Source organism: Sceloporus undulatus, chromosome 4 (assembly GCF_019175285.1).
Source record: "Sceloporus undulatus isolate JIND9_A2432 ecotype Alabama chromosome 4, SceUnd_v1.1, whole genome shotgun sequence".
In the NCBI taxonomy this organism is placed as follows: Eukaryota; Metazoa; Chordata; class Lepidosauria; order Squamata; family Phrynosomatidae; genus Sceloporus; species Sceloporus undulatus.
Genome location: NC_056525.1, coordinates 178,157,847 through 178,170,967, shown reverse-complemented (window position 1 = coordinate 178,170,967; position 13,121 = coordinate 178,157,847). Strand labels below are relative to the sequence as shown.

Here is a 13,121-nt window from a genome sequence, read left to right as displayed (position 1 = left end):
ATCACAACAAAAAGGCAAAACTACTCAATACCCATTTTGCTTCAGTTTTCTCCTAAAAATAATAACTGTGTGCTCCCATGCAGCATCAGAGATCTTGGCAAGGTATCTGGATTGCATTTCAAGATTGATAAGACATTAGGCAGGAATCACCTAATTAACTTAAATGAGATCAAATCTGCATGGCGAGATGAATTACATTCAAGAGTAATGAAAGAACTTTTTGAAGCATTCTTGCCATCATTTATGAGATACAGTACCTTGGAAAACAGGTGGGGTGCCAGAAGACTGAAGAAGGGCAAACCTTCTCTTCAAAAAAGGCAAAAAAAGAAGGTCCAGAAATGACAAACCAGTCAGAGAAACCAGTCAATACCAGGAAAGAACATATATTAGAATAAATTATACAGCAGTATGTTGATGGCAGTGCAGTGATCTGTAGGAGTCAGCATGGGTTTGTCAAGAACAAATCCTGTCAAATTAAGCTTATCTCTTCTTTAGATCAGGTCACTAGTTTAGTAGATTGTAGGAATGCTGTGGATGTTATTTACCAGGATTTCAACAAAGCATTTGCTAAGGTCCCCATCATATTTTGATTAGTGAACTAATAAACTGTTGAATAGACGGGAACACTATTAGATGGATCCATTCCCCTCTATCTGTACATATTCATTCTACTAAATTCTGTATTGTTCTTAATTAAATTTATTATTATTATTATTATTATTATTATTATTATTATTATTATTAACCTTTATTTATATAGTGCTGTAAATTTATCCTTTCTAAAAGATTCTAAAAGATCTTGGTAAGTTACCCATTTTTCCTGTGCTATTGTTTCTTTCATACAGAAAGCTTCATGTGTGGAAACTAATAAAGGCTTTGGGCATAACCTTTGGTTTGTGTCTATTCCAAATTCTTAATAAGGCATATCTCACAAAAAGATGGGTTAAAATGTATACCATATATAATTGACTATAAATCAACCTCATGTATAAGTCGAGGGCAAAATCTGGGGCCAAAATTATGGATTTTGCTATGACTCGTGGATAACTCAAAGATAAAACTTAGGGCATACAGCAAAGGATCTAAAGAATGAAGCAAAGTAAAACAATGTCAAAGAACTTACAAAATTCCAGCAAATATAACTCTTTCTGCTCACTCTTAAGGTTGGATGGATGAGAGAGTAGAGGGGGTCAGTGCTTCCAGGACAGATTGTACTCTTGCTTTTCACCAGGGGATGGTTCCTTCTTTTAAATAAGAGTTAAGAAACAGTATTTACATTGACCAATGGATAAGTCGACTCCAATTTTGGGGGGTCAGTTTTTGATCTAAATTTCTAGACTTATACATGAGTATATACAGTATTAACTTTTATTTTATTGTACCACAAATATCTGTCCCACCCAAATAGCTAATTTTAAGAAAAGTGATCCTTCTTGTTATCTGGAGGAGTGTATTTTGTATTTAATTCCAATCCATGTATAAAGTTATCTTTAAAAATAGAACCATAATATGTTTTTGGTCCCAGTCTGTTAAATATTTTGGCTACCTTCTGAACAAACAATTTCAATTTTTGTATTGTTGCTCTAGAATAGAATTCTGAATAGGCCTAAGATCTAGCATCCCAAACATTTTGTGCAGGTAGGTTTTGGACTAATCAGCAAACCAACATTTTGTTGTTAAACAAATATGGCTTATAACTTTGTGCCAATTACATTTTTGTTTCATTCAAATAATAAGGGGAATCATAAACATAAGACTCAGCTATTCAAATAAATTGCTAGTTACTTGTATCAGGAAATATGACTCAGACATTAAATCTATATGGCACAGCAGCTGCAGTATGTAACTGGATCTTTAATGTCTGAACAATCCAGTTCTGAACACAACTACCTTGAAATACTCGTCATTTAACTAAGTAGAGTTTGTTTTATAGTAAAAATATTAACAGTTGTAGCCTCAATGAGATATTAATGTAGATGAATGTCCTCTATTTATTGCTGTGTTAGTTTACCCTATCAATCCAGAAGGATGGTTCTTTGAAGATCTTGTGGGTTTCTGATTCTAAGCATTTCTACAACTTGAAAGAAGATGCTTTAGAAGTAGAGAAGAATCAGTTTTTTCAAAACCTTGTCAGTCTCATTTCTGCTTTCACTGAAGAGATGAGACAAACTGCATATGTTTGCTCCTTTTTTGTTCCAGATGTATAACTTTCTACCACCTCTGCCTCTGTGCATGTACACTGCCTTTTTGAGTTTTCTAATAACCTTGACCATTTATGACCTGAAAGTTTGTGAAAAAAACTAATACATGTTCTCTTCAGTTGTTTCTTTAAAAGCCACAAATTAACATACTTATGGGCAGGATTCTTGTGTAGTTTACTTTCTGCCCTTTTGTTCACTTTTTGCACTGAGTAAGATTTGATTTGATATGAGTTTAATTTAACGTACTCCATTCAGTGAAAATACAACTATTATTCTAGTAAAGAGATGTAGTTTTTGATTCTCACAGATGTAATGGTTGAACATGCAAATATTTTCATTTGCCACTTACATTAATGTATGTTTTACACTAAAAATTACACAATAATTATATGTTTCAGATCAAATATGCAAATACACTGGTGCCTCGGGATACGAAATGATCGGGTTACGAAATTTCCGGGATACGAAAAAATTGGATTGGCAAAAACTGTTTCGGGTTACGAAATATTTTTCGGGTTACGAAATTCATTTCGGCGCGAAATTCAAATGCTGCAAAGTGCAGCTATAGGCTTTCCAGTGCTAACGGAAAGCCTTTTCGGGTTACGAAATTTTCGGGTTACGAAAGGAATGGCGGAATGAATTAATTTCGTAACCCGAGGCACCAGTGTACTAAATTTTGAACAATTATGCTTAAAACATATGATAGAAAACAAGTAATGTTTAAATGAGTATGTGGGCATTATGCAAATAGGATATTTAGCAAATTCCCAATGGACTGTTTTTTTGCTGTGGGGTTTGGCTTTGATTCTGGTTTGTGGCCAAATTTTTCATTTGGCAAATTTTATTGCCATTTGGTGAGTGTTTTAGCTAATGAAGTCAAAAGGCCGGAGTGATCAAAATTTATATAATTGTTTTCCTGTATTATTATGTCACTATAATTATTGCTCATTTGGCAGGTTGATGACATATTGGGAGAAGGCAGTGACGACAGTGACAGTGAAAAAAAGAAGGGAGGAGAAAGAAAAGAAAAAGCACCACAGGATAATACAAAAGATACTACAAACATAAAAATAGATGAGAGGCCTGTTTCAGCATCATTGAGTGAAAGAAGTTTGACAGGCAATCTATCCAGGTAAGCACTTTATAAATAATGGTGCCATTGTTCCCTGCATTTTATTTCAGTTACCAGCCACACCTTTAAATGGTTAAATGTTTGTCAGTAATATTAATATGTATGTTATTGGCAGGGTATGCATGTTTGTATGTACATATGGATAAAATAGACATATGCAGTACCTTACAGAAGTATTCCCCTTTTGACTCTTCTAGATTTTGTTACCACTCAGATTTTTTACCACTTGATGTACACAAGATGTGCAATACTGTAAAGCTGGAAAATAGTTTTAGTGGGGCAAAGAAAGTTAAGTAAATAAAAACAAAGTGGCAGATGCAAGTCTCCACCCTCAAGAGTCAATACTTGGTAGAAACACCTTTGGCTATAGTAACAGCTGTCTCATATAATCAGAACCTGAAAGATGGCACTTGATACTGAGAGTTCAGCTACAGAAGTCTCATAAATCTATAAGTAAAGGTGGTAAGTGCACCTTCTGAACTATCTAGGGATTTTAGATTAGTGCTATAATGGATTTCATAAGTAAGATTTATATGTATATCTATATATAAAATAAAAATATTTAAGAGAGCAGTTTCTTTTCCAGAATAAAACAATTCCAAACAAATTGAATATTATGGCAAATGGCTGTGAAAAGTTACCATTGTGGAGCAGACATGGGTAACTACTGATGGTCCAGTAAGCACACATGCCCTTCACCATACCCTAGGGAGCTATGCCACCCTAACACAAAACATTTTTTTTCTCAAAATGCCCCTTGTATCCTGTTGCTGTGGATGTGGAGGGCACTGTTGTCATGTTTTTGTCTCTCCCCTATGTTTTTAGGCCCACTAGATGCCTTTCATGTAAAATAGGAAGTGACTTCCAGTTACTTCTTGCTTTCTAAAAGCAAGAGTTAACAGGTTCTGGAGCAGTTGGTGGCCTCCCAACTCCATGGGTTTCTGGATGAAACGGATTATCTAGATCTATTTCGATCTGAATTTAAACCTGACTATGGGGTGGAGACAGCTCTAGTCGCCTTGGTGGATGACCTATGCAGGGATCTGGACAGGGGGAATGTGTCCCTGTTGCTCCTGCTGGACCTCTTGCTGGCTTTCGATACCATCAACCAATGTATCCTATTGAGCTGCCATTCTGGGATGGGACTTGTTGGCACAGTTATGCAGTGTTCAGCACCAAATGTGATAAAAATATACTTTCCGATACATTATAATTCTGCTGTTAATTGCCAGATCTTACTTTTTAAAATCTTTTTATTGAATAATAGCAGCTTTTATGTCAGTACTAGAATATCCTGAATGACCCATCCAAGGACTTGAAAGTATCAGCCCTTAAACAATTATGTTCTGCTAATTTTTAAAGCATGTGAGCTTTCATTTAGAAGTCCACGTAATCAGTTGCCAAAATGGACTGAATAGTCATAAGCATATGAAGACAGTGGACCTTCTGGGCTAGGAGATGACACAGAAATACTTTAAATACATAATAAATCTTAACAAGAATGGCCTGAGTAGAATATTTGTTTTTGTTTTGTTTGAGGTTCACAATCTAGATCGAAGATCAAAATCTTCACATATTCAGCTCTGCTGATATTGCATCCATCCCACCGTCTGGCAAAATAGACTATTGTTTATGATTCTGCATGATTGTACTCTGTTGGTCTTTAAGATGATAGAAAGACCAAATGCTTTCTCCTTTTAAAGATCCAAAATGTTGGAACAATAGCCACCATACCCACATTGGAAGTTATCTGCAAGAGAAACACAATGAAATGAGTTACAGGAAAACTTTATAAATCTAGGTTCTGCTGCAGGGTGAGATCTGATGTCTGCCTCCAGCAGGGGTCTGCTCTCTGTCCAAAGAAACCCAGCTATGTGTCAGCCATTTCACTGCAGTGCCTCTTGGGAATAGGTATGGTAGCCGGGAGAGGGAGGGAGGAAACTTGCTCCAAGCACATCCCCAAAATTAATTTTACAAACACCCCCCCCCCATTTTCGGGTAGGGAGAGGTAAACAGCAGATATGGGGAGCAATGAGTCTTAGAAGTTGAGGAGAATTTGATGCTGGCAGTAGGGTAGACAGTCCTGCTTCTGTTGCACACACTTTATATGTTGTTGAGTGCAGGTGCCTAGCTGGCTTGGGCAGCTGCTCTGGGCTGCTTGTGCCGCAGTGTGAAGAAAGAAGCTAAGCAAGCCTGATTGGAGCCAGCTGATCATAGCTCAGGGAATGCTGTGAAATGAGGAAGAAAAGATACCAAACTGAGGCTTGTCTGTGACAGAAAGTGGATAGTGAAAAGCTGTGCTAGAGATGAGACAGTCAGTCAGGGGAAAAACTGAAAAGGGTTTGCAGGAGCTGTGAACGATTAAATAGTTCACGGGTTAATGTTTGATCTCATTATGTATTAATAAACTTCCAGTTGTTTATTCTTTTTTACAACTGTGTCTGCCGATTCCTGTTAAATCTTGATAGAGAGTCTGGTCATGCCTATCACAGCAAACCCAGTGAGCAATACATACACTTGACCATATAGTGATCACCTTCAGCTCCAAGTATGAGATCCAGAAAAGGACTTTAAGGGGCAAGGGTGAGTGAAAAGAGCCCAAAGGTTTAGAACTGTATAGGGCCAGCCTGGAGAGAGGGATCGAGAGAGAGAGAGAGAGTTAAAACTGTCTCTGAAAAGTGAGTAAATGAGACATTAAGGGTACAGGACCACTTTTGTAGAAAGCTGCTGGGAGGAGAATAGCAAGCTCACTGCTTATTTGCATCCCATGCTGCTTATCTGCCAATCCTGGCTGAGCATTGGCGCTTACATTTCCAGTTCATGAGGCAGCTTACTTCCTACTGCTGTGCCTGCTCTTAGAGGAAATATAATATTATGATTGCATCTTTCTTTTTTGAGGGTTTTCTAATTGTTTAATGTTATGCAGTATGATTACTTGTATGATAAAAGCCATGTCTTCTCACTTCTATTTGACTTACTTTTTAAAATGTCCACCTAAAAATTCCTTTCAGATTTTTACAACATGAAATACTTGCATTCTGGAATGTGTACATTTTTACAATGTGCATGGTTCGTAATATTTCTTATGTAAATCCTAATTGTTAAATCTAAATTGGTCAGAGTTTGAAAACAAAGCTGTAAGCTTTGGTTGGAAATTGTATGTGCAGTTCATGGTAGATACCATACGTCAGAATATGCAAATTCTGTATGTATGTGCATTTGGAATTAAAGAGAGTTCGTGGGGAGGAAAACCACTTACGGCACTTCTTAGCACAACTTATGTTAAGTAGGTCCTTCTCACTAATCCCTCTGTTGCCAAGAACTGTTGTACAATTTGGGTACAAAACAAAATAAATTCTGTTGAGGTGGAACAATAGTGTTTCTTCATGAAAACCACATACAGATTGTGGGCGGGCATCTTGGCTGGGCGTCCTCTAATCCCCGCCATGTGGGAAACAAACTTTACCAAACTCCGGAAGTATATGCAGTCAAACTTTACTAAGTTCCAACACAACACAGTTTTCCCCAACGTCCCCAAGAGCAACAAAGGAAAGGCTTGTTGCTGACTTCACCATTCGTCGTCTTCCGCCCGTGCCCGGGGTGTGTGGCACTTTTCCTGTGGCTCTCGTTACGACTTATCCCACCCAGTGGGAACCGGGGCTTGCTCCCAGCGTTCCCCTTTTGGGTCATGCCATTCCTTCTCCAACATCCCGCCTTCTTTCCTCCTCCACTCTCCCTCCTGGAGGTACCTGAAGTCACCCTCTTCCTTGGGGTCCCGCAACTTCACCTCGAGGGCCCACTCGCACCAGTCCATGTTGACATTGTAAAGATACTGGCTGGCCCTCTCTCCTGGGGCTTTGCACCATCTTTCCTCTCCCTCTCCTGACCGCCTCTCCACGCCCAAATCTTCCACGTCTCTCCTTCCACCCCACGCTCAACTCTCCCTTCACTTTTATATCCGCCCCTTGGGCACTTGACTCCACCTCCATCTCCACCCCCAGAGACTCCTCCTTCAACTCGCCCCAACCAACCCTCCCCTCATCTACCCCCACCTCACTACACAGGTATATTTTCTCTTCCCAATACAATGTCATAGAGATGGTCCCAGAATAGACAAAAGAAAAGATTTTTTAAAAAAATTACAATAAGCTGCTGCCGAGTAGCACCTTGAAAAAAACACTTTTTCAAAAAGGTCAGTGCAGTGGGTTTTAAAAACACACACATGAGATTCTATTATGCATTGTTCTTATCCCAAGAGACTGCATATCTTCTAAAGGACACTTCTGAGAAGATAGATGTCTTCTGCCAGAGCAATTTATTAACTTCACCAAGTTTGTTGTCTGTCCATTTTTCTTTCTGCTACTTGACAGTTTTCACAGAGTATCTGATAGAAAACAAGCTCATGAATAATACTTTTATGATTTACCGAGCATCACACTACAATAACTCCATTTGACAAAATGTTTTATAGCACCATCTTCAGCATGAAAAATGCTTTTAGGTCATTGTCCTACATACCATACTGCACCAGATTCCCTTTTTTTGCACTTGCACTTTTGCTAAGCAGTTTATTGATATATTTATATATTTCTCCTCCTTTATCTTTCAATTCCCAGTCCAACACTGTAATCACTGCACCACATAATCACACATACATTAAAATGTCTGAACTAGCTGAATATGCCCATCATCATCTGCAGAGATAGAAATGCTGTTTTAGTTTTACAGGAGGAGGCTGCATTTGATTAGTTAATTTTTGCATTTACTAGTTTCATATGCTAACATAGTCCATATCAGTGTAGTACTCATTCAACTGGACTTTATTCAGATATTTTCTGTCTTCTTTCTGCCATTACATTGGATTTTAAGATGATGTCTGTTGACCTGTAATATGGTTAGCAGGCTTATATTTAACATTATTGTAGATTGTATAAAATTAAAATAGCTCTCTTCATATAACTTTTTTTGGAAAATATGCTTTTATTCTTCTACTATGTCACTAGGCTTTAATTATTGTTTTTATTTAGTTTGAAAACTTGATGCAACTAGATAAGATTTTGATCATGGCTTGTTTGCTTGCATTTGAAGTGAAAAACTAGGCTTCTAGCTTTGCTAGACCAGATTTTGCACGAGGAAATTAAAGATTCTGTATATACAAGTTCATACATTAAGGGTAATAGAGATATTATAGAATCTCTCTATGTGTGTTGTGGACCCTGTATGAAATCTTAATGAATAATCTAAATTCAGATAATATTATAGTTCACTTGGTAATGGAAAAGTTGCTTCCTAACTTGATTCAGTTGTGGTGGCTGTATGTTTTTTGTTTGTTGGTTTTAAATAGCTTCACCTTATTCAAAAATTCTAGTTAAGTTCTGCATCAGCAACATATGTAATGTGGTGGTACAACCCAGCTGTTACACTACAGGTAGTACAGAGTTCCTGTAAAGAGTGGACAGTTTAAGGTAGCTATATTTCACCATTGCATTCCCCCCATCCACCAGTGGGCTACGCTTGTGCTTCCCAGTGCTTTTTTAAATACCATTTAATATTGCATTACTTTTCAAGAAGCTTTTGACCAGCCCTCGATGGACGATAGCCCTGGAGAAAGGCCATGGTATAAATAGAGTAAATAAATAAAAATAACAAGGGGTTATCCTTGTAACCATGGTTTTGGAAACACCTGAACTAACCAGTGGCAGCTCAGCATACCCCTGAGGTCATATGAACTCACAGTGGGAGATGTATGCATGGCCCAGAAGTTTCCAGACTGCCTCCAGTTGGCCTTTGGCAACCTTACGGTTGAAACATGCCTGACTTCAGTGTGTTTTGGCTCCCGGTTTTGATCAGGTTGATGTGGAGCGCAAGAAGTCAAGAGTGTTCTTTGAAAGAACCTTGCAATCAGCACCTACAGTTCCGCCCAGGGGCTGTGGAATTGGGGAGCAACTGGTTGGCCACCATGACCACACTCAGCAGCATCTGTGTCATGTGGCTCTTTGCCATGTATGCTCTCCATTGCCTGTGCACAAAGAAGATTCTCTGCAGCCCCAACACAGAAGAGGAATGTCACACAGAGAGGCAGGGAAGCTGGGGGTCTTGTGGAGAAACCAAGGAGAGCAGAGTGGCCGTGTGTGCCTCGTACTCCCAGGTGCCCACCTGCGCTCTGCCCCGATGTGGCTCTCGCCCTCCTGTCTACACTCAGGCCCAGTGGACCTGTGCATGGCAACTGGCCTGCATAGAGCAAGAGCTGGAGGTGTTCCTGCACGAGGTCCGAACCCGGTGGTGCGCCTTGGGGGAGCTCATCCTAGAAAAGTCATACCCACAAAGCGAGAGCCAGGAAGGGAACTAACTCCACATCACGGTCTATGAAGTCGCTGACCAGGAGGTGGCAGCTGGCCAGGTATTACGGAGAAGCCACAGCAAGTCAGATAAAACAGACAAGCAGATTATTGAATTGTACTGTAATACAAATAAATAAATCATACAGAACTTTTAAAAAATTGCATTGCTTCTAGGCAGTAGTGGAATTAACTATCATGTTTGTTGGCAATATTCTTCACTTTTGGACCATTTGTGCATGCAAAATAGCGTGGAAAAATCCGGGTTAAAAAACAAACAATTGGGGACTGACAAGGGCTGCAAAACGGGCTCAGCACTTCATTTTCCCCATGGACTGCACTTTCTCTGTGCCTAGATTAAATTACATCATGTGCCATCGTAGTTTTTGCTTTGGCCTTCAAATGTATTCACCTTAAGCATGCAAGGTGGAGTGTTACAGAACAACCACTATCATACTTCTTCAAATTACCATAAATTACTATAATTTACACTTCTCAAATTAGCAAAATACATTCTGTGATTCTGATTTTAAGGTGTTTGTTAAGTTTGCTTCTTTAGTGTTACAAGAGTTTAACACTTTAGCTTTCCAATCACCATTGAAAATTAAGTGAGACTTGAACTTGACCTCTGATCAGCAGTTTTATAACAATAGATTCCATTAACATTCATCCTAACAGACAGGACATTTAACATCCCAGAGTCACATTCCCCGTTGCAGAATTAACACAGAACCAGTACAGCGAAATGGGCATTTTATAACACTGTCACCTGAAGAGTTGTAAACAATATTTCAAAATATCAGCAATCTACCATGTACAGATCTTTTTCCCCCCTTTTTTTTTACTGACAAGCAGTAGACAGAAAATGGTCCCACTAAATCGCTGCATTTTACCATTGGGTTAAAAGGTTTTGCCTCACACAGTGTAAAGTATTGAGGCATAAGATGCCCCATACTATTTTGTGGGTGAAACACAATTTGAAGAAGCCAGTGAGTTCTTGAGCGGGGAACAACTCCTCCCCTCCCTCCCTCCCTCCCTCCCTCCCCCACCCCCCAGCTAAAAGGTTAACATACAGGTAGAAAAACAGCAAGTGCATGCTCACTCAATCCTGTCTAGGAAGAAGCAAAGGAAAAATCATGATGTCACAAGAGGCAGAGATAGAAGGACATGAATCAGAGACCCACAAACATTTTACTGCAGAACAAGCAGAGGTATCATTTGGGAATTCCTGGATCCAGTGAAGATTGCAAATGGAAAAAATTGTGCTGGGAAACCTTTGATCTACTCCTTACAGAGAGTATTCAATACATCGTAATTTGTGAAACAAAAAAGATACTGTGTGTATTTAAGGCATGGAATGGGGAAATCCCTGCCAAAATGACATCACTGAGTTGAAGGGATGTGTTGGCCTACTGCTCCTGGCAGTGATGTATCATTGGGTAATATGAACTTTTGGAAGAACTGTGACATCCAGCACAGGGAACTGCTATTACATAGTACTACAGAACTTCAAGAGATTTTTTTGTACTCACAAACATACTTGAGGTTCTGCAGTTGGGAAGCAAGCAAATGGACTGCCTTTCAGGGCATTTGGATCATGTTCATTAAATAGCTTTAAATGTGGTAAACACCACTGGCATATCTAATTAGTGATAAACAATTGCTTGAGTTCAGATGTAAGTGCTCATTCTGACAGGACAAGCCATGTAAACCAAGAAAATATGGTATGAAATTAATGATGGTTGTGTAATGCTAATGGAAATTATTTCCATCAGCAGAGAGTAGCAGGGTAAAAAATTACAATACAATTGTTAGATCTTCAAACAAATCAATGCTTCTTTCTTTTCTTTCAGGATTTATGGCTGTTTCCTAATTCTGAGGTTGACAGCATAGAGTTGTGTTTTGTTGCTGTTTAAGTGGAAATAACAATGGTAATACTTTTGAGACATAGACATTTTTCCAGCTATTTACAACTAATGCAAACGCGTGTTTTCTGGTTCTGGATGCTTTGGTCTTATGGAATACTTTTCATTTTACACCCATAAGTAATCTTGAGGTCATTGGCGATTTTTATTCCCTGGAGCTCCTTGATGGGGTGTGAAAATACCCCATAACCAGTGCAAGGAGTTTTTTAATCCACCTGGATATGGTTTTAGTGTGTGTCAGACCCAGATCACAGGTCTGGTTTCTCCAGCCAGGATCTCCTACATCAGTTGTTGAACTGATCCATCCAATATGAATGAAATTCTTATACCACAGCTTCCTGACTCAAACAACAGGGATCTGTAGCTTAAGAAATCTGCAAGGCATTCCAAATTGGAATTAAAAAGAATTAAGAGCTATGGATCTACAGCTGTATTCCAAGATCTGCCAGGTCCTGTCAACCAGGGCAGATGTGAAAGAGAAACTGTATTTGAGTGTTGTTGTTTTTTTCATTTTGGTATTTATTCTTTATTTAGTGTTTATTCTTTAAATTTTACTCCTCTGGATTGAAAGCATTGGAGGTTTGGGCTGGAGGTGGGGAGGTCAACTGAAATAGCTCCAGGTAACAAGAGGGCCTAGAGTTGGGGGTTAGGTTTGTTTTCCTCTCCGTACCTTCATTTATTGGAAAGTTCATATCTCTAAGGAGAATATAGTTGGTGGTTTGGGGACACGAATTAAAAATATACATGTAATATAACCTCTTGTTAATAAGCAACAACACATGCAGAGGTAGCTGTGTTGGCCATTTAACAAATACAAACAAATCCGTCAGTGATACTTTTATTGGCCAACTGAAATGCACAATATTCTTGTTGCAAGCTTTCGAAGCTCCATGAGCTTCTTCATCACGCAAGATGTTACAAATCAAACAGGAGGGGGAAAATACAATTGAAGATGTTAGCCTGCATGTTGTTTCAGTCCTTAGTAAAGATGGTATGCTGGGAAGGCTAACTTTTGCAGCCAGGCTCCTGCTCCTTCTGGCCATGGGGCAATAGGGATATTTTCAAAGTCCAGGAAATTTAAAGTCCATTTGCATCTCAACAGGGACCCCTCTTTTGCAATCCAATATGTCTCCATTGCAGTGAGGTCGCAGGCCTCTTAGTAGGCAAAGAACAATAGATTCCTGAAGAAATCTCCATGTTTTTGCATCAGGAACATTTTGATGGTGTACAGCACAGTGTACAAAGAAAGTAAAGTGAATGCATTTTAAAGACAGCCTTAGTGTTAGTATGTATGTTTCCTCTGTAGCTTTGATACAGTCTTGGTTTGATATAAATATTTCAGCATTAGTTTACCAGATACCTTCACCATATTTCTCCCTGGAGAAATGTGAAAGTCATGCTGACTTTTTTCCAACCTTCCTTCTTTGTTTTTTGCTAAACAACTCATCTGTTATGATTGCTAACTTACTTTGCCTAACTTTTTACAAGCTCCACAAATTCTCTTTTTCCCCTCACAGTAGCAGAT

The 13,121-nt window shown here is 38.9% G+C and overlaps 1 protein-coding gene across 2 annotated transcripts in view; it reads left to right on the top strand.

Moving 5' to 3' along the window:
- Positions 1-13,121, top strand: part of CTDP1 (CTD phosphatase subunit 1) — a 77,253-nt gene that overhangs the window by 49,802 nt on the left and 14,330 nt on the right. For both annotated transcript variants that reach the window (XM_042462889.1, XM_042462888.1), the window contains exon 12: positions 3,158-3,333. In XM_042462889.1, the coding sequence (XP_042318823.1) occupies positions 3,158-3,333 (176 nt within the window). The remainder of the gene's footprint in view (positions 1-3,157; positions 3,334-13,121) is intronic.